The 27,112-nt window shown below is 39.4% G+C and overlaps 2 protein-coding genes across 16 annotated transcripts in view; both read right to left on the reverse strand.

Annotated features, from left to right (window-relative positions):
- LOC6736659 (protein nutcracker) overlaps positions 1-27,112 on the reverse strand; it is a 91,251-nt gene that overhangs the window by 24,273 nt on the left and 39,866 nt on the right. The window contains exons 1-2 of one of the 15 annotated variants that reach the window (XM_039293709.2): positions 25,902-26,161; positions 18,905-19,760 (exon numbers count right to left, since the gene is read on the reverse strand). The exons of 11 other annotated variants lie outside the window; for them this stretch is intronic. In XM_039293709.2, coding sequence (XP_039149643.1) covers positions 18,905-18,941 — 37 coding nt within the window. In that variant the 5' untranslated portion in view covers positions 18,942-19,760; positions 25,902-26,161. Of the gene's footprint in view, positions 1-2,629; positions 4,380-6,439; positions 7,259-18,904; positions 19,761-25,901; positions 26,162-27,112 lie in introns of those variants that run through there. 3 more of the 15 variants (XM_039293708.2, XM_039293707.2, XM_016170285.3) reach the window with 3 other exon arrangements.
- On the reverse strand, positions 13,761-17,789 carry LOC27206255 (sodium channel protein Nach). The gene has a single exon (XM_039293711.2). It carries the CDS (start codon positions 15,602-15,604, stop codon positions 14,588-14,590), a length of 1,017 nt encoding a protein of 338 aa, XP_039149645.1. The 5' UTR covers positions 15,605-17,789; the 3' UTR covers positions 13,761-14,587.

Below are 27,112 nucleotides of genomic sequence, written 5' to 3' on the forward strand. Positions count from 1 at the left end.
AAAAAAGACCTTGAGCTGTTCGGGTTTCGCTTTCTTCAGCATTACAACATGTGGGCCAAATTCCGTTCTTGCAAAGTTCCCAAAACTTGGACAACTTTCAATTAATTGGCAATTAATTTCGACTAGCGAACTTGAATGGTCACTCCATTCTAGACGAAAAGTTTATTAATGGTGTGAAAATTCATTAAATAGAATGTTTCGAGGGTCGATACTTGTAGTGATGGGAAATTTAAAAAGGCTTTTTGTAAGCATTCAAAAGGCAACAAAATGATCCAAATTGCTGCGGCACTTTAAAGTTGGCAAAAAGTTTCGGCAATGGAAAAGAGAACTAGGGAATCGTACAGATTTGCATTGGAAAAAAGAATCTAAATTGATTTAAATTCTTTTTGTGTTACTTCTTATTATAGCTCAAAATTTGAACTGCATTTTCTTTAAGCTCACACATTTTCGCCGTAACCTACTCCCTTTTTTTCCGCCCACTTTTCACCTCCTTTTCATTTAAATCATGCTCCATCTTTTAGATGCCAGAAAATTGCAAAAGTTTCCGCCCATGCAACCAACTTGCTTTCCCGGACTTTTCTGACCTTCTGTCATTGGAAAAGCAACTAGAGTTTAAATGGCCACGGTGCAAGGAGTTTGTAAGCTGAATACAAAATCGAAATATTTTAATAATGTAATGAGTGTCTCAGGTATGAACTGAATTGAATGACTGACTGAATGCAAAAGTTGGCACGGCAAGAAATCTTGACTGCTAGTCCGATTTATGGCTGGAAAATTGTTTATTTTGATTGCATATTTCATAACATGCAGGTTGCGAAGAGAGTAGAGCTGCTTTCGCTCATCGCCTGTGGCATAGATTTTCCGCTCACAATTTTCCATTTCCCATTCTATACGTACCCCCATCCATTATGAAAGCCCTGCTCTGCGGAATTAGATTCTGTGGCAGCATCTTACAAGCACAAAAGCACGAAAATCTGTCCAACTCATGCCAAAGTCTGGTAATTGCCAACACACACGTTTTGGCACAGGACTCTGCGCAGCTCAATTTCCAAATGGCCTTATGCAATTCATAGAGCAAACAAATGATCTAACTCGTGGCCGAAACTCGAACGGTTGAGATGTGAGAACACTTGAGCAAAATGGGTGCTAACGAGTAGTAAACCAATTTATATTCGAATCGGTTTTTTGTTTGTCTTTTTTAATTGAAATATTTTCTTTCAGTGCAGGGAATATAATTTTCAGGAATACACACGAAGCATACAATTTTTATTATGAGCAAATTGTGCACACAAATCGATCAAACTCGTAGCGACAATTCTTGGCAAAAGCCGGATGGCATTTCCCAAAACCCCCCAGTGCACCTACACAATATGCAATTCTCGTTTTCATCTGCCTGCAGGGCAACTTTGCCCGGCTCAATATGCAATTCTTGGCTGCCAGCAAATGCAATCAAAATGGAGGGAGGTAGGGCTGGAGGTAGCTTGGACCCAAGCCGAAGGATCGGAATATATCCCTCCTCGCAGGCGGCAATTGCATTGAAACTTATTTTTATTGACACTTTCTTACGGCCAGGAGGACTCCGCCCGTGCCTGCTTCCTCGCAGAAGTTCAACATTTGCATATCGACCTCAATGGCCTCATTGAGTATCATTCGCAAAAGGGAGCCGCAGACCCACAAACACACTTGAATAAATCAGTCAGTCTGGCAATAAGGGGGTTCGTTACACGCAGAATCGGGCAAACATATATGCGACGGACACAAGTGGCTGTTAATATTTGCCACGGCAAAACGTTGATTGGCAATAAGAGATTTCTGCGTGAATAAAATGAGTGCATTTCCAAGCTTAATTGCATTTAATTAACTTAAAATGAATTCATAAAGTTGATTACATAAAATGTTCCACATGAACGACCAATGTATTAAGCACAACTTATTTCATTACAAAATTGTATTCAAGCTGCATTTGAATTGAAGCACACTCTATATTCCCAGCTAAAGTTTTAAAGCCACTTTTTAGGACCCTCCACAAACTATCAAATGCAGCGCTCCTGATCGACACTTTAAGCTTTTTGTCTCTCCGTTAAAATGGATACAAAAAGCGCACAGCTTCTGTTGGCCATAAAAGTTTTCAATAAAGTTGCAGGCTTAAGCCTAATCGCCCCACCAGCCAAACGAACCCAACCACCCATTCGTCGCCGGGAATTCATTTCGCCAGCTGGACGCAGCTGCAATTTCGTGGCTCCTCTTTATGGCTGACCACGCCCATCATTCTCGAACCCACTCACACGTCCAGCCAGCCGCCCACTTTCACATATAACACACTTTATGACCATCGCCATAAAACGCTGCAATGTCCAGGGCAATGTTTCATCGCAGGCATTGAGTGGGTTTGTGTTTGGGAATTCAAGACGATCCCTGCTCCTGACCAACGTCAGCAGAGGGAGAAATGTTGATATTAAAATGAACCCAAACCAGTATCTTGGGGGATATAAGAATATATCTGATCAGAACTGATATAAGATGTACAGACACACCTTTAAACAAGTTTATTAGCAAAGCACGGTAGCACCCTCCAAATGAATTTCCCATCTTATTACTAGCCTATTTTCTGCGAGTGTAGGAGGCTCACCTAAACTCCTCTTGACCGTGGCACGTGGCTTGTTGGAGCCGCTGTTCAACGTGACCGCAATGGTGGCCGTCGTCCTGGGCTTCTGCGGACCCAGTGGCTTGGCAACTACGGGAAATGGCTTCTGCTGGCGTATCAGGTTCGGTTTCATACACTGCATGTGATTCTGGTTGTGGGTCCGGGTTTGGGTACTGCTCTGCGTCTGGGTCTCCTGGCTGCTGGTGGCACTGGGCAAAGCCGAAGTGGAGACCGAAGTGCTCGACCGTTTGTAGCCCTCGGTGAGGAAGGCCGGCGGCGGTGTGATGGGCGGTGCCGGGATGCACATGTGCTCGTCCACCGGCGAACTGGCCGCCGTACTGGGTGCAGTAATGCATTCCCGAATCCTCAGGCCGCCGGGCTTCAACTGATTACTGCTGCTGCCGCTACTGTTGCCACTGGTATTTGTGGGCACATTTGTGGGCGGCGTGGTGGTCTCATTGCAGTAGAGCTCCAAATGGTGCTTATCGCACCGCCGGCGTCGGCGGATATTCGGTGCTATGGTCTTCATTTTGGAGCCATTCGGGGATCCATTGGGGTAACCATTGACCTGCTGGTTAAGCGACGGTACGCCGTCCTTGGAATTCAGGCGGATGTAGTGGACGCGGAATATCCGCAGAGGCTGGTTGTTCTGTTGCTGTTGCTGCAGCTGTTGCTGTTGCTTTTGCTGCTGATGCTGCTGCAAGTATTCCTTGTACGTTTGCCGTCGCTGCTGTGGCAGCTGTTGCTGCAGTAGCTGCTGATGCTGTTGCTGTTGCAGTTGCTGGTGCTGCTCCTGTTGCAGTAGCTGTTGCTGTTGTTGTTGTTGCTGTTGCGGTTGCTGGTACTGCAGCATTTGTGTGACCAAAGTGAAGTGTTTTTCTCTAGATTTGCTCAGTCACTTGCCTATATTTTATTGTAGTGTGGTGTAGTTCTTATTGCAGCATTTGTGAGTTGTCAATTCAATTGAGTTTAAAATATTGTTTTGTCTCCAATAAATACTGTACTTGAGTATCCAATGTTTGGTGGTTATATTGATATTTACTCGGCTTTTGTTTAATATTTAAAATATTGTTTTTGTCTCCAACACGTACACGTACAGAATAAGCTTTGTATATTATTTATATTAAATTTATAGAAAATAGTAACTTTTATATATACGTTTTATAGTTTCATATATGCTGCATAAATATTAGCTATATGTGTGTTATATATATATATATTTCTCTGTTCAAAATGGAAGCTTTCAATTGCGGCGTTTTGTAACTTTGTTTGCTTTTATTTGTATAGTGTTGCTGTTTTTGTTGGTTTTGGCTTATGTAATTAACAAATATTTATTTAGTTGACTTGGTTGAGCAGTTGGCTAATTGTTAATTCGCTTTTGTCACATTTGATTTGATCTTGAAGCCTTTGTATATATTTACGTTGCTTATTGGTTTATGGTTTTAAAATAAGTTCACATTAAATGTAGTTTTGAAAGCCTCTTTAACGCTTGTCTTTTAAGTGTCTGTATACAGATATTAATATATATATTTGTCACGTATATAGTTTATGGTTTATTCCTTTGTAAACAACAACCGACCCGCGTAGTTGACTTTAATTTGATGCTTTTGTTAACCGTGTAATTATAGAGATTTTTAAAATCGTAGTATCTTTTTTGTAGTTAGAGTTTGATGCAGGAAACAAAATCTTTTTTTGGCCTTAGTAACTGCCGTTTCAGTTTCGATTTTTTGCTTTTCTGTAAAATATTTTAATTGTAAATGATGGGAAATCTTTTTTACGCGTCAAGCGGAAACTTCTTTATGAGCTTTTCTTCTTTCCGTCTGCTCGACTTCTGAGTGTTTCTGTCACGCCCATTGAAATTGCTAATCAAACAAATGACTTGGGAGGTTTATCCACCCCCATATACTTTGTGGTATTATGTAAATGTGTATTTGAAAAAAAAAAAGGAAAGCCAAAAATTAATGGCATGGCAGTTGAAATGTTGGGGCAGGCTGATGGCAAAAAGTTGCCATTGATGCCGAGCATCGGGTATTGAGTATTGAGGCATTGTGGCATTGACTTGGCATATTGGCAGCACTCGAACGTGACTGAAATATCGGAAATGTTTCGCAATTAAGAGTCCGGATCCGGAAAACAGAAAGGAGTGGGCAAATGGCGAGAGCAAATAATGTAATTTTGATGTTATTTGCGGTTTGATGGGGATTCAATTATGAGAAGCTCTCCATATGTTTGCCTCCTGGGAGAAATGGGGGAAAATGCGGGAAACAGCGAGACAAATGGGCCATGCAAGCCGAAAGAAATGTCCTGTCATCGCAGCACTTATCCCTATGGATAGAAAAAAATCGTCGTTGTCTGCAAAAAGACAGGGAATAAATGAAAGCGAAAGTGAAATTCCAATTCCTATTTCAACTCAAGTTGCCAGCGTAATAAGCCAATCAATTCAGTGTCGGATGAACTGCTTCATTAATTTCACTTGCACCCGGAGATCCACAGAAAATGGAAGAATTATGGTAGGACCACTCGCACATGGCACAAAAGTCACGTAAGCCCGATGGGCGTGGGGGGTGGAAAACTCGAAGGGGCAGCCCAGCAAATAAGCCTGCTTAGCTAGCCCCTCCACATTTTCCTCCTTTTGGTTCTCGTCCCTCAAGGATACTTCAGCAAATGGCATCCATATCGATGGCCATTTGCTTCAGTTAACCCAGCTGGTCCGTCTTCGCCAACCCGGGGTATTATTATTTATGTATCCCGCAGATACACGGGTCAAATTTCGCTCTCAGGTGCGTATTTTTTGTTTACTAAAAATATACAAAAATGTACACTGCTCTAATAATTAATAACTAAAATGAAAATTATGTTGATCTCAAACTGATTTGATTTTGGTATTTGGAAAGGCTGTCCGATCTTTTTAAATAAATTTTATAAATGCTAATATTGTTTAAAACAATATTCAAAATATATTTACTTAGCTATTTATTTTTCCTTGTGCATGGCACAACATAACGAGCTAAAAGCCTGCAAAGTTGGGCTTAAGGCCAGTAAATTATAATTTGAGTGGCCGGCTGCTGGATGGATAATGACAAAGTTGGTGTATAAACATTTTCCACTTCAATTTACTCTTGGCCTTCTGTCTCCTTATCTACCAATCTGCTTAGCTCCTACTCATTCTAATTGCCAAACTTTTCCCATCTATGGAAATCCTCATGTGAATTGAATGAGTGGTTTGTGTTTTGTTTACTTTGGCGTCAATCGAATTGAAATTTTCGGCAATTTACTTTCTTAGTTGCAAATCAAACTTATAATAGCTATTTCAATGGGCGTAGCGGGTTGGGTGTGTGTTTTGTGTGAAGCTGATTCTCAAATATTTGCTCAAGTTAGCTACGTCTTTGGCTGAAACATTGGTTTTGTATATGGCAAATTGCTTACAATTGTTTGAATTATTTCTGCTGATGGGATTAAAATAGACAGTGGAGGCGCAATAGAAACTGCAATTTGCAGTAATTCAACCAATTAAATAAGATTCCAGTGATATAGTAAGCTGTGAAATAGGCTTAATTGGCTATCTGCTAGAAGATTAATTAGATTAGATTATCTCTTCAGGTGCTTATTTACTTCTGTATTTATTTAATTTTTTGTACAATATTTTTAATCCACGTCTAATTTACTGTAAATTCAATCGTTTATGATGGTCAAAAACATCATTACTGCCTGCATTACAATTAATAACTTGCATTTCATATTGAGCATTAAAAAAGAATCAGCTCTTTCAACAGTTTTCACTCAATTTAATCTTACAATATTACGTTTTTTGCAAGCACACACAATAACAGCAATATTTCCGTTTAAATTCGTCAAATAAAATGCATTTTTCACGCGCACATTTAAATGCACATAAACATTTAGTGTCAACAATAACAAGAGTTAACAAGAGAACACCTTGACTTTGTGTTTTGTGGGCCAGCGCGCCAATGTCAATGCACTATTTGTTTAATTTCAAAATGAATGGATCCACTTAGTTGGCAAATGTGAATATGTATTTTCGCGACTGTCCGTATGTGCACGATTTTCAATTTCATTCGCGGTCAAAAATATTTATTTATGCTTTTGTTGTTGATTTCTCTTAGCACATAAAAACGGCGCGCATAAATGGCGAAAGCATAAAAATTTTAAATTAACTTCGCGCACAAAACACGCCAAAACACTCGGCAATAAATACGCTTAGCAGCTCATAAAAAAATTGGAAAACGCATGAACATAAAAAGATTACCCAATAACAACAGAAAGGTGGTATCAAGAAAATTAGGGAAAAACTCAAAAGACGCGCTAATTATCCGCCTCGTATCACATCACAATTTGTTTGGCTTTTGGACCGATAAACATTTGTTGTGTGTCTCTTTTATATTCTTGAGTGTCGGAGGAGATTTTGTGTTGAGATTTTTGCTCTTGAATTGTTTTCTAATTTCGGAATATATTTCTGAAAATCGTTGTGTTTTCTTTGTGTTCCGACGGGCTCGAGAATTGCCAACAAACTGATGGCCCACGGAAGCCGTTCAAATGTTTTTCATGACATCGCAGCGCCGCGCGAAAAGCGACGAGCGACGAGCAGCGACCAAAACCACACAAGTCGTCGTCCAACCACCCAAGAATTTCGAGAATCGAGCATGGAGATTCGAGCCACCAGAGCAGCAGCATCACCCACTGATAAGCGGCGCAGAGAGAGCTTTCCTGGTGGTTGAACCCACCAGAAATGCCCATCATCCAGGGCTCTCTTAGTTGGCCAAAAGAGCCGCCACTCTCTGACAATTAGCTACATTATGGCCGCATAAAGCAATTATTAATGACACCTCCTTGCAATCCTTTTTCCACTGCATAATTTAACCGATGCGACAAAGTTTCGTTATAAAACTGCAGTTTTAGATGGGTGTTTGCATAATCCATTGTTTCAAACTTAGCTTGACTTCAATGCAAAAGTTATGGAATAAGCAAGTTGGCTAACTTTTCTGGCAGCCATATATCATTATAGCTGTTACCTAACTACAGGAAACTTTTTAAGGCACTTTAAAAATTCAGAAAATCATGGTTGCAATTTATCAGAACGAGTTGGATTTAAATATTGGAATATGTATTTCATTTCTACGAAAATAATATTATAAAACTATTATATTTAGTTAATATTTTCTCCTTTACCTTTGTTTGTTAAACATTTTTAAAGAAATAGAATAAAATATTTTATAATAACAGTCTTACTCCTTAATTTAAAGGCTAGAGCAGATGTAAGTAAGCATCACTGAGCACTTCAATTTGGCAAGAGCAGGAAAAGCTGTGCCATTTTCTCTTGGCCAGGAAAAGCTCTTTTCCTACGCCCGCTGCATTTTCTCTTTCCCGCTCTCATTGGCTATTATTCTGGCTGTGTGTGCGTGTGTTTTGTTTATGCCATGTTTGTTGCCCCGGCTCAAAGCCTGTTGTCCTGCCCACACCCCATTTTCCTTGCTGCCTTTTCCATTTTCCCCTTCATTAATGCACGCCCACAGTCTGATTGAAATCATCAGGCAGGAGTTTTGCGGCTAGCCAGCAAGGAAAATGGAAAATGCAGAACGAGGGGGTTTTCGTGTGCGTCAATGCTGCAGTTGCCATGGTCAGGGCCATATACTTATGCTGCTTTTTGCCTGTTGCTCATGCAACCGAAGGAAAACCATAAACCAAACCAAATAATGTAACAGAATTTCCGCATTTAGTATCCCCAGTTTCCCTCCATCTCTTAAAAGGCGCAAACAATGGGACCATGAATTTAATCAACATGAAGCGTGGCTGGATTTCCATAGAACGAAAACAAGTTGATGAATTATTGTAATTAAGTAAAAGAGAGCAAAAATGAGGCGGAAAGTGAAAAGTACGGGAAAAAAGGAGGCTGTAGCAAATTAATGCCGAATGGCATGCGGTAGACAAGCAGCAAATTAAAAGAGCCCAAGTCCAAGTCATTAACAGGCAACGAAATAGACTTAACTGTAGGGCATGTCCATGAATTAAGAATTAAAGACTAAAGTTGAATTTAATATTCCCATCGTGCTTAATAATCCTAATAAATAATAATGCATATTATCGATATTTTTCCATTATCCTGGATTTTAATACATTGTCCTACGAGATATCAGATAGTTCCAATTTTATATACAATTTTTTGAGTCGTAGTTTGATTCAACAGGAAACAGGAAAGTTGCGGAAAAGTGACGCAGAGATAACTTTCGCGTTGATGAGCAAACACTTCAAAGTAATAACTGGATGCCAATGAGTGTCGCCTTACTCGTTTCCTGGCGCGTCCTTGGCAGTGTCCTTCTGCTCGTCCCTGTCCCTTTGGTTCTTTCACCATCAATGCCAGGCTCCATCATTGTCATCTGGCTATGAGGGGCAAAAACCCACAATCCACAATCGTGACACGCCGAAAAGGAAGTGTGCCTGCGCCCGTGCCCACAAGGTTAAACATTGGGTCTAAATATAAACCAGTGCCAAAGTGATTTGAATTGAAATTCCCAGAATCTCCAGGGCGAAACCGAAAGCTAATCAAGGCCAGGACCACGTCGAAGGTCCCCAGAGGGGAAAATCCGACTTCATCTCGAATGCGCAACAAGGAAAAGACTGCCCCGCAGATCGCAAAAATATGGGCAAATCAAACCAATGTCAACTAGTTAGTATAGAAAACACAAGTTTACACGAGTTTATGGCTGCTACAGCCAGGCAATAGATGCTTTAGAAGCTAAGATATGTGAGACAGCCACGCAATGAATGCCAAGAACGGGGAAAGGGACGGGTAGAGGTGGGCCGAAAGAGACAGCCAGCTGGAACAAAGAAAGAGACGGGGAAACTATGGCGGCGGGCGTCCTTCCGCTTTGTTGGGCTCATTGACAAGAGGGGTAAAGGGGGAAAAGCGGCCAAAAGAAGGCCAAAAGGAAAAACACAACAAACAACAGATATCTGGTGAGGAATCACAAAAAGGACGGCTGCCAGCATCGAGCAAAATGCCAAGGAAAATGAAAAATAAATAGCAGAAAATGCAATTGAAATTTTTGGGCCGCAAACAAAAATAAGGACAACGAAGATAAACAAATGTTGGCTAAAAAAATTGTAGTTTGGGTCGGCTTTAAAATATTGGAAAACACCGTGCTATAGTTGATTTTTTTTCAAAGTTTTGATTTAATAAACTCTTTAAACTATTCAACAGATGGCATATGTTTTTTTTAATTTTTTAATTTTTTAATGACCCCTCATTAGAAAGTTCGATTTTTGAAATATTTGTACAAATTTTTAAATGGAACGCTGCAGTTATTTAGGCAAGAAAAAACAATAAAGGACAAAGAGCAGAACACAACACAGAAATTGCTTACATAATCACAAAAATACATAGTCAGCGTCAGGGAAAGAGAGAGCACGACACGAATAGAAAGAGAGAGGGCGAGGGAGCCTTGGAGCCTGTGAACTTGGCTTTCAATGTTGTGTGACTTGAACTTGAATTCGCTTTTTGCCGACAAAACGGCACGTGCTGGGAAAATCGAAAAGCTTTTGGCTCTCTTAAAATTTTCCCGTGCTCTCTTTCGACAATGAAAATGCTCCCTTTTGCATTAAAAATGCGAGTGACGCAAGTTATCAAAAATTTATCAGTAAAAAGAGAAGAGCAACAGGAATAACAATAATGTGCCATTCTGCTCTAAAAAAAAAACTATTCCGGGCCATAATTTAGATTTCTTTTTTTCTTGCAAACATGCAAACAGGTTGTTTGCTCGGTAGACAAAGGAACTGGAACGGTGTCCCCAATTTCCACAGCTTGATTTTTGGGTTAGAAAGAAGCGGCCGAAGCAGCCAGAGAATTGGCCAAATTAAATTTTAATAATTAAATGCACACAGAGACGAGGGCACGTGCAAAATTTGCATGCCAAACTCGGTTAAGAACTGAGCTCAGTGAGCACATGCCGTTGCATAAATAAAATCGCTTTAAAGCGCCCACACTCGACACAACGAATGACAATGACAGGGATGAATCCCGAGTCCTGGATCCAGGATGTTCCCGCCAGGCAATGTCAACTTTGATTGAACGGACAGGACGACAGGGATGCCGCCTCCTCCTCGATTGAGAGGACTCGTCCTCCCACCCACAAGCATTTGCATAAGACTGCGGGACTTACACAATGGGGGAAATGCGGAAAAGCGGATTGGAAAGTCGGCAGAGCAAATCATGTAAATCGCAAAGGACGCATTTATGCAGGCAAAATAGTCGTTAGGGAACAAATCGGGAAGGACTCTCCAGCAAAATCGATACAAATTATTTTGAATTATTTTTCGTAATCGAACGAAGCGATTATAGTCGTTAGCCTAAGGAGCATTTGAAATTTGCAAGCTACTTGGCATATTTCATTTGAAAAATAATGAGAGAGTATTAGGCAGGATGAAAAAATATTTTTAAGATTTTCCCGGCTGTAATTAAATTTGGTATTTGATATTAATATTTATAGTTTGACCATGTTTTAACTTCCGCAGCAGTATAAATTAATGAGGAAAATATGTAAATACATATGCTGTACTAACCCCATTTCGTGTGGCTTTTAAATCAGGCGCATATTATGCGGGCTTAGTCATACATAAATTTACAAAAGCAAATTCAATTCGCATTCCTTTAAAGCCACAACAAAACTGTCTCATATGCTCTCTCACATATGAATAACGCCCCTGCGCAAAACTGATCCCAGGAAATCTTGGAAAAGTCCTAGAAAAGGCAGGAGGAATAGCTTAGATAAACTACAGAATCCTTGGGGCCGGCGGACGTAATTCATTTTTATGAGCTGCCACAACTTGTTGGCTCTGGACAGCTTGGTTTTAGCCAACTTAACGAAAACAAATGATAATCATTTTCGTTCTCATTTTCCGCCCGCAAAATGCAAATAGACCGAAAAACAAGTCGGCAACTTGGCTTGGCTAAATAGATAAATAGAAAGTCCTGCTCATGGCCAAGGTTGTCTACCTTTTTTGTTTTTGGGACGAGTGCCAAATTGCTGCGACTCGGTTGCAGGAAAATATCCGCGAACAATGGCGAACAAAAGCGAAAAAATCACGGAGGAAATCCTGCAGACAGACGACAGCGACAATAAATATACTCGACTGCAGACAAGTCCAAGGATAAGCCCATAATTAACTTGGCCAACACAACATGTCGAAGCTGAGTGAGAGCAGCTTAAATTGAAATTGTCCTGTCCTTCCAGGCACAAAAAAGGACATATAAATCATGCGGGGAAGGGGGGAACTAGGTGGTCTACTGAAAATTGTTGCACAAAAATGCGTTGTAATTGCCGAAATCAAATGGCCGTAATTTACGTTGACAAGGACGACATGGAGGCACAACTACGCTTTTATTTATGCAAATCTCCCAGCACAGGATGTGTGTGTGTAGGTGGACAGTTGAGGGAGCTGATGGCCAAAAATGTTCCATATTAGAATTATGCAAATAAGGCAGAGTCCACGTCGATGCAGGATTCAGATTGTGTTGAGAAAAAAGGGGAAGGAAGACGACTGTGTTTAGGTATGCCTAAATGTCCTTGGGCTTACATCCGATCGGAGTTTGTCGAGCGTCGAACAATGGCAGGCAACTTGAGGGACAAGTTTAAGCTGTTTGAAATGTTTAATTTGAACCAATTTCATTTCAAGTTTGCAACGAAAACTTTTGTTCGTCTGCCCAAACACACAGACCTTTGGAAATTCGCTTGCACATGCTGCTAATGGTAACAATGGCCACTTCTCAAGAAATTAAACAAGTTTTTCACACCGTAAATTTTTAATTTTAAGCTCAGTTCTTTATTCAAGTTATCTTTTTGGCTAACTCGAATGAAGGTCAGTTACTGTACGATAGATAGGGAAAGTGTTTAAAAACGTTTCTATTACCTTAATGCTTTAAGTCAAATCTTGACAACTGACACCAACATCAATAATTCGATTTTAGAAACCAATATATCTAGTTTTAGAACATCCCCTTTATAACTCAAATAACCCAAATTAGTTCCTGTTACTTCAAACTACTTGAAGTGACTGTAATGTGACACATTAAGCGGCACGAATTGAATTTTCCCCGAAACCGTTAGCCGGAAAAGCCAGCCTGGAATGCCTTTGATCAGCGACTCATCAGCTGGTAAAAAAAAAAAATGAAAATAAAAAATAATAATGTCAGGACAAGCCGCCGCCGCATACGGAATACTTTAAAAGGAATTCCGAAGGTTCCTTCGCTCGGAGATATTTATGTATAAATTTTTTCCTTTCTTTTTTCGGAGGCGATGGGAAGGTGAAGGACACGGCATCGCATGTCCTTGCGTTTAGTGGCTCTATGTGTGTAATATAGAGCAGATATCCGTTGCTACTTTTCCCCCGTAAATCAACGGAGCCGGGGAAATCACTTAGGACCATGACGCTGCCCTGATAAGTTGGCGGTTTTAAAATTAATGGAGACGTTCGCCTTGCTCACGGTTTTTTGCCCCCAGAAGGCTATTAAATGGGTGTGTGCGGCTTCTAGATTTTACTGCAATGCTTAGATTGCATTTTTTAGCGCCAGATTTTTGATAATTCATGGCCTGAATTTTTAACCATTCTTCGAACTCAAGAGCTCTAAGTCTTAAATTTCAATTGATTGAACATGATTTGTGATAACCGGCAGAGCGCCATAAAAAATACACTTTATTAAACACAGCCGACGACCCCAAAGTAAAAGCTTTCCATTGAGCTTTTCCAATGCAACGGCTCTTAGCTGATTTTCCTACTCTATGAAGCTTTCGAAGCTTTTACCTGTTACTCAGCAGCTTATTAACATGTGCTGTTAACTATGTTTTTGAAAATTCAAATCTTAAACGTTAAAAAACTTACGCTATTGAAAACCTGGGCACAATTTTCTTGGGAAAACTCACCTGCAATGAAAGAAACAAGAATTTTATTATTCAAAAGTTGACAAGTTGACTGGGAAAAAATCAATACAGTAAAACGCACGCTGAAGTGCACTTAAGAAAGGTATTCACACTCACACAATATCACTGAGAGAAATTAAGTGGAAATGGTATTTTATTTCAAATTTAAATATATGCACACTATTCAGCACCTCCCTCAACTTTTTATATTCATTTGGATTGCCATAGATGTATTCCAAAAGATTTTCTTCTCGTTTTAGAGAGCATTTCAATGCTAAAACATTTTTTTCCAGTTTATATACACAAGAAGAGACATATTTGTGAATCTTTTTGTTGCCGTTCAGTAGTCATCAAGTGGCCCCCCAGGCGACGAATGGCGAACAAGCTGAGACGATGAAAAGGGGCTCAGCAGACCACTTAACCTTGATGATCGGCACACTCCAGCTAAGCCCCACCCACAATCCGGCTCCCAAGTGCCACCCTTTCGTTCCCCATTCTTTTTCACTCGTTTATTTCGCCTCAGTTACAATTCAAGTCATCAAGATTAATGCGACCCTGTCGCTGGCACGTTGTCAACGAGATAAATCACAACAAATTTGCCCACATGGCGTATGCGCAACATTTTACTTAATTAAGTCTCGGGCTGTCGAAGATAGTTGGACCACAGGCGAAAGACCAGAAAGTAGATCAGCTCGAAGCCACTGATAAAGGAGCAGCCAATGCAAATGCCCAGAACGCCGCCAACGTTTGCTTTTGGTTAAATAAATATGTATGTACGTAATTTCGGCATGTGTATTTGTGTTAAACGTTAAACAAACTTACACAGCATTTGATACCAATGATAGAGTATATTTGTTTTGTACAGCTGTCGATGTGGCGCTTTAAATTTAAAATTCAACTCACTTCTCCAAGGATGCAAATGCCCAAGGATTTGTTTGTTCAATCTGTAAAACAGTTGATTGCAGAGCGGCAAACATTGCGGACATTGAGCTGGTGACCAGTTTCCTGGATTATTTTAATAAGAATTAATTACCTTTGAGGAATTATAGGAAATTCGAAACTCACTTTCTACCAACTGCAGACATGTTATATTCTCCAAAGTGCACTGCCCAAACTTTTCGCTTCTAGACTCGAATGGATACGGCACACACTGGCAATTAATTAACGTGGCTTTTATTCTGCACTCATGAAGGCACTTTTCCCTACTTTCACCCTCTTGAGAAAAATAACAAGCTCGCTTTTCTATGGCATACTCGTTTAATTGAGAATTTCCCTGAAGTTCCATAACTTCTATTTCCACAGCTGCTATTTCGCCAGGGTTGATACTAACTCTACCCTGCCAACTTGGAGCATGCAAACTAAAGCCAGGAAAATTTCCATTTAAAGGATATTCATCTATATGAGATGAATCCATAAAAAGGGTGAGCTCTCCAGTTAGATTACCTCTCCTTAAGACACAACAAATTCCATCATTATAAGCTTTTAATGTAAATAACTTCGAGCAATTGGCAGGAATATTATTCACCTTACACCTGAGTATCAAAGATTCACATGCTGGTGTTAAGCCAAGTAAAAAGGAAGAAATATTTTTTATATACAGTAAAGAATTAATATCATCAACATCCTCTTCTTTCACAGACAAAGGATCAAAGTATCCAGAAAGCAATGATAGTTTTTGTAGCCAAAAATCCAGCGATTTGTTTTGAGAATTAACTAAGTCATGAGCAGAAGCTAACATATTCCTGTGACTAAACTTATAACCACTACATATTTTTAGCTCGGGAAAATATATTTCATCTTCCAAAACTTTTAATTCCGAGAGATCTGCAATTGTTGAATAGCTAAGGAATTCCAGAATCATTGAGAACACTGCATAACTAGCGAAAACTATGCCAATGCTAATAAACAAAAACCAGAATATTCTTTGAATTCTGCGTTTTCTTATAAAATACAGCAGGCCGAAGCCGTTCAGACTTGTTTTTCGAAAATATTCCACAACCGTTTTATTGAAAGCTGTTACAATGCGAGACATTTTGGCGGTACTGAATTGTCTTTCGATGTCCACAGGATATTTTATAGCTTCTCAGTGAGTAATTACGATGTTGAGATACCAGATTATCCAGCGAAGATAGCTACTCGAATTTCTCCAGTCAAATAAATAACATCGAATTATATTTAATTCAACAAGTGGGGGGCGTGGCTGAGTAGCCATTAATGGAAGTGGAAACTGTCGACTATCGCAAGTCGAACATGCAACGACTGTCAAGTATAATTTACTACAATGTGCTGCAAGATACACAAAGCAGACACACAGATACGTGCAAGAACAGATACACACCCATACAAGGAAATTCAAAATATCACGCTAATGTGAAGGGTTGCATATTAATGGAATTCAGATGGGAAGTACCAATTTCTAATGTAAACGATGATTGCCGAATTCTCTGTAAAGCTCTTGAGATGTTTATTTTAAGTGAATAGTAGGTAGCCTAATCATCAGCTTAAAATAACAGCATAGAAACGGATTGTATAAATTCTAAGACAAGCTTATAGCGTAAGTCAAACGATAAATATTCCATAAACCTAACTGCATAACCCTATGTCAGCTTAAATCTGTGGCACTTGTTACCATAACTAAGAATAGAACTAATCAAAAGAGTGTATATGTTTTTGTTGCCCGAAAGCAAGAAATCTTCTCTGGCACACATGTCTCCTTCTCTTTCACAACTAGTACACCCCTCTCTTTCCAGCCACGATAAACCAACTGGGCAAACAAGTTGGAGAACTAAAACGCAATGCGAACAAACAACAACATCTGTGGGATAAAACTAAATAAAAGTGAACAACAAATTCCAATAAGAACCACACACACACACACAAAGACACACACTAATGCATTCCGACACACATACGTGAGGGATAGAGAAGAAGAAGCAATCATACAACCCACACACAATAATTTCCGGTTCAATTAAACGCTTGTTTATTTATTTATTTATACGTAGCTTCTACGGGTTTTCTTTCTAAGATCGGAGGAGTAGAACTGTGGAAGGTGGGAACGTTGTGTTTTCGATTTAATTGGGGGCATAGACTTAGAAGAAGAAGAAAAAGAGCCAGACGAAATTTCACTAATTTGTTTATGAATGAACTTGGCCCAGAGAAAAAGGCAAAACAAAAAATATGGCACAAATGTCAGAAATCAAATGAGTTTTTTGTCGAAATTTTGACTTGAAAAGTTCAATGAATTAAGATGATTTTAAACAAGCGAAATTATGTCCATGAGTCTTTAGAGAAGTGGAAAGCATTTAGGATTCAGCTACCATATATAATAAAGTTGTTAATAACCGTGAACAAACCGTGCAAATTGTTAATGCTGTCAAGAAAGTGGCGAACGGATTAGCAAATTGGTTAAGAGCGAATGCCAGCCGCGAAATTTATGCAGCTGCGAAGGCACGAAAATTGCTAAAGGGAAAAAGGGGTAGGGGAAGTGGAAAATGGAAAAGATAGGAGTGGCGTTGAAGGGGTGATTCAAGTGGCAGGAAGGCAAGGGCAACTAACCGCAAAATGATTGCATACTTTAATGGGCGAAGCACTTAGGCAGCCTCCTTTCTCCGCACACACACACACACTTCGCCCCTTCGAACCCCCTCTTTCGCATTCCCCACCCCTTTCTCCAACTTTCTCCATGGTTGTCTCGATTTCCTCGCTTCCGCTGTAAAATTGCATCTGTAAAAATAGCGCAAAAATTGAATAAAACTAACTGGAACAGAAAAAGGGGGCGGCAACTGGGCGTGTGCAACGCATAAATGTGAAAGGTTAGACTTGCAATGCGTGTCAGGAATGCAAGAGAGCAAAATAGAGAGAGGGAGAGAGCGGAGAAAGGGGCAAGAGAAAGCGGCGTGCAAAGAAAGGGTTAAGTGCTTACTCATACTTTGTGGTTTATGGAATGCAAAAGCAAGGAACAGCTTAAGGGTAAAATCCACAGGGATAAAGGTGGAGAAAGTAGTGGCTAAAAGGGGGGCTCTAGGAGCAAAAGGAGCCTGCCAAGTGCCCAAAGACATTCGCTGCCCTCGCAGGTCGCAGGAAATGCCCGAATCGAGATGGTTCTAGAATGCTAACCATGCACAAGGAATTTCAAATTCCAGGTGTTAAAACTAAAGTTCAAATACACTAAATATTTCGGCACGAATAAGTGAGTAGCAGGTATTTATGACCTTTTGATAAAGACAAAAGGTATCAAAAATGTTTTAATTGTTTCAAATAGACATATAGTTTTAAGATAATTGATACCTTTAAATAACTGCAAGGTTCATCAATATAAAGGTGAAGGCAAAGCTTGACTGACAATCAGGACGAATGCAATAACCGCAGAGGTAAACAAAAGAATGCACTTAACCTCTAAACAAATGAAGCCACCGCCTCGTTTACCTAACACACCTTTCATATCCCAATCTAACCAGATAAACAAACTCAAGGACCCAAAAAGTCCTCAAACATGCACCAAGAAGTGAAAACAACAAGGAAACTGCAAAAGGAAACATCAAAATCACGTTGCACTCAAAAAGGCTATCGAGTAATTTACACACAAAGACCAACAACAAAAAAGTAGCAAAAACCGCTGAAAACCATAAAAAGCTGTAAGAAAAAACAAAAAAAAAAATACACCGAAAAAAAGGCCATGCGAAATTAAAAAAAGAACAAAATAATCGGGTTGCTATAAAAAATGTTATAAATTGGTGTTAAGTGAATGTTAAGAACGAAAAACTTAACAGAGAGAGAGAGAGAGAGGTCAAAATGGATAAAGAGCGCGCAGGATGCAGAGCGCAGGCTCTCATTTCCGCTTTTGTGACGTCGTCGGTGACGTTGCATAGAAAAATGCGAAACTGCGTGTGCAGCAGGATGCGAGAAAAAACGAAAAGCGTGACAAAATAGGAAAAGCCTCAAGCCTGCGATTCTTTCTTTCCGCGTGGGATTTTTCTTTTCCTTTGGGAGCCGCCTAATGAGCGGAAGGAAAACCGAACGAATGAGGTGGGAAAATTGTGGGCGGCGACAGGTTGACGATTGACGGTTGAGCAGAATTTAGTGGAAAGCGCATCTGACAGTTAGCACAAAACTTTTAAAAAACTTTTCCTAAAATTAGTCTAGAACTTTTCATAACTCATCTTCTTTTCAACTTTAAAGAACACAAAAAAATATTTTGTACAACTTTCAAAGATGACAGAGTAAATTGAGGAGAAACTCTTTCGTTTTACATAAAGTTCAACATTAACTGTGCAACATAAAAAATGTCCAAATGACCTATTTACAAGTATCAATACTATTATTTTCATACCTTTGAAACAAGCACAACCCATGATGTAGCCCATCATCAGCGTGGCTTTGATGTCGCCCTTCAAGCTGATTCGCTTGTCTCTCAATTAACTTCTTATCCTTCGATTTTTTAAGCTTGTTGGAGTAGCTGTTATTGGTGATTTGGTTGGTGTTGTTGAGGTTCGGATCTTGGGAAGGTGAACGACATCGGGAAAAGTGTGTTGTTGAAAATGGCAGTTATGGGAATACACTTAATCTTTCGCCGCTCTCTGTTTTCTCGGCCATGTATTATTTAGCACGCAATCTGGGTTTATGGGACCTTAGCGTCGGGCCTTATCACTCTTAACGGTTAACGGGAATTTATGCAATAAGCCCCATGAAACTTTTATTTATTATTGCACACCGTACATCATTATTAACACACGCACACAATAGCTTTGATTTACACTTGACTTTATCACATATGCTAGTTGTTGATTGGTGTTTGGTAGTTGATTGGTGTTGTTGTCTAATGCTAATAAAGCCTTTCGATTTGATTTCGCTTGACGTTTTCGCTTTTTATATTGATTATCACTTAGAATTGGTTTGGGTTTCTTATGTTGCCTTGCTTTTTGTCTTGCCTCTCTGATTGCTTTTCCTTATTTGGTGCTCTGCTCTCGGAATTATCTTTGTGCGATGATTGTGGAAAATGTACTCATTCTCGATGATTTCACTCGTTGCTGCTTAATACCTCCCCGTCTTTTGGTTGCTCTTTTTTTCAGTTTCAGTTCAGTTGTGCGTTTGCATTTATATATTTATACTTTATTTTACGTGATTGTGCAGTTGTTGTGGTTTGGTGTTTGTTGTATTTTAATTTATAGTATCACAAAAGAGAATCTCTGACAGGCCAGCAGGAACCAATTAAAATTGTTATTAATAATTATGCGAAATTAATCATAAACATTTAAGGAAGCTGTAAACGCTTTTTGTGCTTGTATTTCGGTTTTCGGTTTGGGGAACATTTTTCAGGGTTGATAAATTGGATGACTTTATGATGAAAGCGACGCATGGAAGAGGGCATTTACTCGGGAAATGTATTTTTAGCAGGGAGATCAAACAAAATGCGTCAAAGTGCCGGCAAAAAATTGGTTATTAAATTGCCAGCAAATTCAATGTCAATGATTTCAGTCCATTCATTTAAATATTCATTCATATAACTTTATTAGTTTATATTGCATTTGTATTTCTTAAACACCAAACGCGAATACTTAAGCATTAATCACGAATTCAACTGTAAAATGGCAAGTCCGTAATCCAATCCATAAATCTTCTTAAGTTGAATTTGTATTGTTGAATGCATAAATTGTGCTAATTTGTCTGCAATCTTTCCCATATTATCACAACACGAATAAAAACACATTTTAATCGATTTGAAAAATGCCAAAAGAAAACACTTTCCGCAACCAACTTGCGCCACTCAAAAACGCCCACAACCAATTTTACACATGGTTTAAGTTTCATTGGAACTTCAAATGGGCAATGCTACCCACTCGAAAGCTACTGGCCTGAATTGCGGCCATATTTGCTTAAACAAGCAGCCCATTGACCATAAATAAGCGGCAGACACAAACAAAAACACTAGCTGAGAAAACTGTCAGTGGCCCAAATTGATAAAGATTATCCGAAAGCCAATGCGACAGGCACGGGCCACGATGCCAGAAATGAAAGAAAAAAAAATAAAAACATACGTACATATACATTTATATACAAGAAAAACTGTGACTGCATTGATCAAAAATCCACCAGCAAAAATTCCAATTTTAATTGAATTCAAGCTGAGAGTAATGGGACCTTATTCAATGGGATTCTGAGAACAAATAAGAACCGCGAAAAGGCAGAAATACAATACCGGAAGTTGCAGTGAGACAAATTTCTCGCTAGCCAATTGTTCATAATTAAAACACACACACAGACCAGCAGCAAAGCGAAACAAACATGGGAAATCAACGGACGAACACCACATCAAGTATACGCCACCATAAAAGTGAATTTTTTGCGCGCGAGAATTATAATTGATGGCGCCCACATTCGGTACCAATATCTCTTCCATATCCATATCGCTCCCCATCTCCCGCAGCTGTCGCAGTGTGGATTTTATGGCCCCGGCTGGAGGTCAGTAGCACATGCCCCGCGCTTCCAGAGGTGAACAATTTCGAGGGGGACGGGGCAAGACATTGACATTGTCATCATTCGACTTTTATGGCGCCTTTAAAAATGTATCTCGAAATTGTTGCCATCGCTGGAGCGAAGATGGCGAAATGCGAGATGAGTAGCAAGTGGAGGAAGTGATATCAGAGGTGGGATAACGAATTGTTAATACCCTTGCAATTTAAGGGGGAAGAAATATCAGTCTTATCTACTTTGAAGCATACAAGATTTTTGTAGGTTTTTTCTTAACATCTGAAGTTCTTATATCTCAAACTTGTTATTCCAGAAAGTTGCAAGACCCTTCGGAAAATGTTAGTGTATGAATGTGAAATGAAAAATGAAAAACTGAAAGATTTTTGTGTGCTGCTCGGTTTGTTTTTCGCCCATTTGCTCTTTGGCTCTGCCTTTGGCAATATGTTTACACTGGGGAATGCGAAAACAATAAATCGGGAAAACGGCGAAAAGAATTTCCTAATTAATGAGCTCGAGGGTCGAGGCGTTCGAAATACTTGTGTATATATCCCGAGAAATATAAGTTTGAATAACAAATTAGCCGAGGCCCAAGTAGATCGACCACCCTGCCGCTGGAGAAGGAAAATTCAACGCAGGAAAACCTCTAAAATAATGCCGTGAAAATGGGAAATGGAAAAGCGAACCCTGTTGAGTCATTTGCATGTGTTGGTTGTCTGGTGAACAGGAACCGGATATCCACATGCCGGAATTACGAGCGTCGGACATGCAACCAAAAAAAAAAAGAATATACATAGGTATAAAAATGGGAGTGGTGGTTAGAAATGGGCGTAGCACGTCTCTATTTGGTCACCCCGATTGGGCTATTGACTTTGCACCCGTACCATGCTGTTTTTTCTGGATTTTAATTAGCCAAATTAAATTCGCATACAAACAAAACACAGCTGTGAATGAAAATCGATTTAGCGCTGGCTACTTTCCACATTAATTTCCATTATAATGGAGAGATGTTGCCGGTCCGCTGGGAGGGTAAACAAATTGAAACGAATTCATTCATCAGGTGACCTCAACTAATGAGCCGGTATGCCAAAGCAAATAAGGCAAGAAAACCGCATACAGGTGGAAAGCCTGGAAAATTTGAATTCAATTGTGCGGTAAAATCCAAAATTCAACCTATATTTATGCTTAGTTATGAACTTAATGTATTCAACGACTTGTAAAGTAGGTGATTGATTACAAACAACTAATCAAGCTCTTTCTGATTGCCTTCAAACCGCTTTCAAGAATCTACGGCTTATCACAACCACACCATTCTTCAAACACCCTTGATGAGTAAGTTGGTGCAATCTTCGAGAAATGAAAGGAGAATAATATAAATGACCTGCTGAGATAAAAAATGTAGTGGGTTTCTGAGGCAAGACAGTGGAAAACTCCACTCCATTGGCATTGGCCCCAACTAATTGCATTATCTGGCTGACTCAATTTAGATGATATATACACATATACACATACATCCCTTATCTTTCGCTATGCGGCTTTAATGAGATTTCAATTTGGGGAACCAAGAATGGGATCTTTATTAGATTAAAATGCGGTGATGGGTGGGAATGGCAAAAGCAAATATTATATAATAAATTATATAGCACGGGCTAAGCAAATATTTTATCATAAATTGTATATCTGCTTTACTTAACAAACATTGTATCATAACTTGTGTCTCTTTCTTTCCCATGCGATTTCACGTATATTTGCTTGCTAACAGCAAATATATAACCTGATAATTTATCAGTTTTCTTTTATAAATATGCTTAGTGCCTAAGCCAAATAGAAGATACATTAGCTTATGAGGAAATACGAAAGGCCTTTATAATTTCATGAGTTACGAAATCGTAACATTATTACATCGTTAGTGTACATAAATCGTTAAGTGAATCACAAATTCTCCCATCGCAAATAACATATTTATAAAAATACATGTGGATATGTACATCTTCCTTTGTTGACTCAATATCTATTCGCTGGCAGTTCAATATACCCTTATCTTTTTCAGTAAACTTTCATTTTTCCTTCAGTGGTCATTAACTCTAAGTACTTGGCCATAAAACTGAAACTAATGGCCATAACTCACTTAGGTAAGCTCCCAGCGGGAAATGGAAAATTGAGCAACAGGAATCATCGGACGCCCCGTTGGCGCGGGATGAGTGTTCACTGTACACTCTCATTACAAAGTGCGTGACCTAGCCCAACAATAAGTGAAAAGTCATCTGCTCAGCGGGAAATGCTATCAGTTGTGAGCCTGACACTATTACACAAAGTCGAAGAACTTGAGCACAAAATGATTCATCGCTGGATAAGCACAAATTTCGGTAAAAATAAAGCATAGCCATTTGTTAGTCAAATGATTTTGAAATCATCACACACACACAATGGCAAACAGACTCTTCACACAGACACACACTGATGCACGGCTGGAATGCAATGGGAAAACAAACAGGAAAAGGTAATCGACCTCGTCGCAGAAAAATGGTTGCACAAGCTATAAGGCAACGAAACACTCAAACGAAACTGGTTTCAAAAAATATTAATAATCTTCATAGACTTGCCTAATTAATACCTATAGGCATCTTGTTCGGTTTGCAATTAAAAGCCGAAATTGTTAAACCTTTAGAAAGGCAAGAATTTTAAAAACAATGCATGCCGCATGAACTGGGAGAGAAAATGGTAGAAGGATATACCTCGAGAGCGGTGAGAAAGGAAAACAAAGGGAGAGCAATAAAGAGGAGAACGAGAGAATTGCAGAGAAACGGCGAAAGGGAAAGAGAGCCGCCCAATGGCAGGCAACACTTTTCGCAGCCGTCCACGCTGCGTATGCGTAATGTGAGCGAACAGTCAACAGAAAGTGGAATGGCGGAAAATTAAAGTTTACTGCACGCCCCCGGCCGCCCCCTTTTATATTTTTTTTTTTAGAATTCCCACAGCCCCTCTGTTTTTTTTTCGACAGCTCCAACGACTTCCTGACGTGCAGGCGAGCGCAATTTATGGCGTGGCAATGCGTATTGCTCGCAAAAGGGGGTGGAAATGGAGCAGTGGCGCCTCCCCAAAGGGGGCCGTACAATACGGCAACACCCTGCAGACGGACACTGGCGTATCCTTTTCTAGGCTAGACCACATAAACATTAATATTCATCACCTTAAATGTCTGTTGTTCGTGTGAAATACACATATTCAGAAGAATGCCTAGTTCTTAGTTTTGGGAATTCCTGAGAAACTATTCTCTTTTTAAACACTATTTTGATTAAAGCTTCAAACTAAAAAGTTTATTTAATAATTTACCAACACTTCCAGTTTCCAAATTTTGGGCAACACTGCGTATTAGTAATGGCAGTCATTTTTTCTTTACTTTTGCATATCCTTTAAGAAAAACTAGAAAAACTGAGGGAATCACCCTGTTTCCACAGACATGCATAAATTAAACTGCATGTTTGGTCAGGGAAAAGTGGGCGGGAAAAGTTCAACCGTGTTTAATTTGCCTTCTTACACTTTTCCTCTCTTTTTAGCCCTAATGCACTCGCATACTCGCATGTTGCATTTGCACAAAAATTTCCTTTTTGTGTTTTTCCTTTTTGGAACGAAAATATTTTTGTTTCGCTTTTGTCGGCTCTGTTCGTCGGCGAATTGAAGGAAAATACAAGAGGCGAATGTTTTCTTTTTTCGGCATTCTTTCGTTGCTTTTTTTTCCCTGCTGTTGGTTCATTTGGTTTGTTGTTTGTTTTATGATTTTGTGGGCGGCACTGACGAAGCAGCGTTCTCCCCTTACCCGAATTTCCTTTTATTTTCGTTGTTTTGCTCAGTCAATTTAAATTGCATTTATTCAAATTTCGCTGACAGTGCTGGCGGTTTGCAAAAGAATGCAATGAGTGAGCAAAAAACTATAAGCAGCGGTTTCATTAAGGAAATGGAAAAAGTTTGCAGGTGGCTACCACAAAGTAAGTTTTACGAGGTCGGGAAACAAACTAAAAAATCCCAGAAACCAAAATGTTGCTTACAAATTCAATTGTAGGTATGAATCAGCTGTTCTGCACGTCCATTTCCTTTTGTTTTATTTAACGAGATAAGAAACGGTCTGCAGAAACGGTTTGATGCCAATAGCATGTGACTAATTGGGTGATATAATATTTGCGATTAAATAACATATTTCTACAAGCCTAAATAAGCAGTAACTACTTTAAAGCTGTATTGCCCCCTCTAACCAGATCTCCTCGTATTAAACTGCGAAAATATGGAAATTGTGATATGAACCGGTCTGAAGTCTAGCCAAATATGACTAATTGTGACAAATAACAAATTAATGTTCTAGTAAAGTACTTTTGACCGAGGAAATCTCATATGTCGTAAGCTTGAGAACAAATCATCAATCAACATCAAGGTTTTGCCAATATGACATTGTTTTACCAAAGATATATTCCATTTTTAATATTGATTCACAATTTCTTTTAAGTACACAGTGTATAGTTGTTAGGGTTGGACAACATTATCCACTTCCCACGGTCACATTCATTATCTTTTCCACCTTTTCCAACATTGTGGCAAGTGCATTGGTAAACAAAATTCCTTCACCAAATTTTCAATGAACACTTGAGTCCCATTCTAGACATTCCAATATTCGCGGCTGATTGATGGGTGCAGTCAGTAGTTTATGGGCGGTAGTAGTTTACGATAACTTCCTCGTCGGCGTTTGTTTACCCTCGAAGGGGCGGAATTCAGAGAACTGGGAGAACCGGCGTATAGCCCATGTGACTCCGAAAATAAAAGCACAAAAAGCGAAAGGTAAACAGGAGGTCGAGGTAGTTAGGTGCAATTACTTTTGCGTATCGTTATTGGCCACTACACTATTATTATGCATTATATGACGTAAATAAGATAAATTACGTATTAGTTATAAAGCACTTTACTCGCATAATTCTGCAGTAATATCTACGATTTCCTATACCGTTTTCATTCGATTTTCGGCTGTATTTTGCTTTATTATTTTCTATATATTTTCTTTTTTGTTTTCGACGGACGCGACGAGAACGCGTTATAATGTTAACTGAACTGTATGAGAACTGAATCGAATGGAATCGGGTTTCCTATAAAAATGCCCCAACGAAAAAAACGCGAGAGAGGAAGAGAGCGACGAAGAGCGGGAATGGAGGAAGCGGCGATAAAAGAGTAAGCTCCCCCGCTCTTTGCGAAATCGAAATATAAAATAAACAAAAGCGCAAAACGTGCGCAGACTGTGCGAAAGAGAGGGAGCTAGAGATGTAACCGTATGCCGGTTGCAGCCTCCCGTGCGAGCGAATGAAAGGGGTAGAACCGGCCAGAAAGAGAGCGCAACATCCAGATGCAAACGACAATAAAAAGCTTCAAAGTTAAGTCAACAAGGCAGCGCCATGAAAATTTAATAGTCATCAAAAAAGAAAACAAACTGGACGATAAATGTACGAGGCTGTGCTAATTATCAGAAGAATATCAAGATTGAGATGGAAGAAGGTAGCCGAATGCTCTGGAGATTCCACATTAGCAGTGCTTTATGTCCATTTAAGTGCGATGGCAAGTCTCGCAGGCATCCCTACATATTTCAGGCACAGTCTGCCCTTCCTAAAACTGAACTAAGTTTTAAAAACTTTTTTTTTTCAAAATATTATACAGGTTTATGTTGCTTGAAACATTTACCTCCGTATAAGTAAGTATATCTTATATTAAAAAGTTTTTAAAGCTATAGAAGTGTAATATCGAAGTTTCACTGTAACTGTCTGAGAATCTCATTCAGTTACTTGCGATAAACTTTTAGTAAAGTGCCGCAAGTGCTCCGAAAAGATTTGAAAAGTGAAAAAGCAAACATGGATACATTTGCATATGTGTGTTTATATGTATGTACATAAATGGGTGTGCGTGGGTGACCCTTAACTAGGCGTTAACTGAGCTTAAATGGGCTTTAAGTGTCTCTAATTTATGGCTTATGTTGATGGCGAAAACTAGTGGAAGAGACAAGCGCAATGATCACTTAAACGTAATGGTTAATACCCATATT

Source organism: Drosophila simulans, chromosome 3L, assembly GCF_016746395.2.
Source record: "Drosophila simulans strain w501 chromosome 3L, Prin_Dsim_3.1, whole genome shotgun sequence".
In the NCBI taxonomy this organism is placed as follows: Eukaryota; Metazoa; Arthropoda; class Insecta; order Diptera; family Drosophilidae; genus Drosophila; species Drosophila simulans.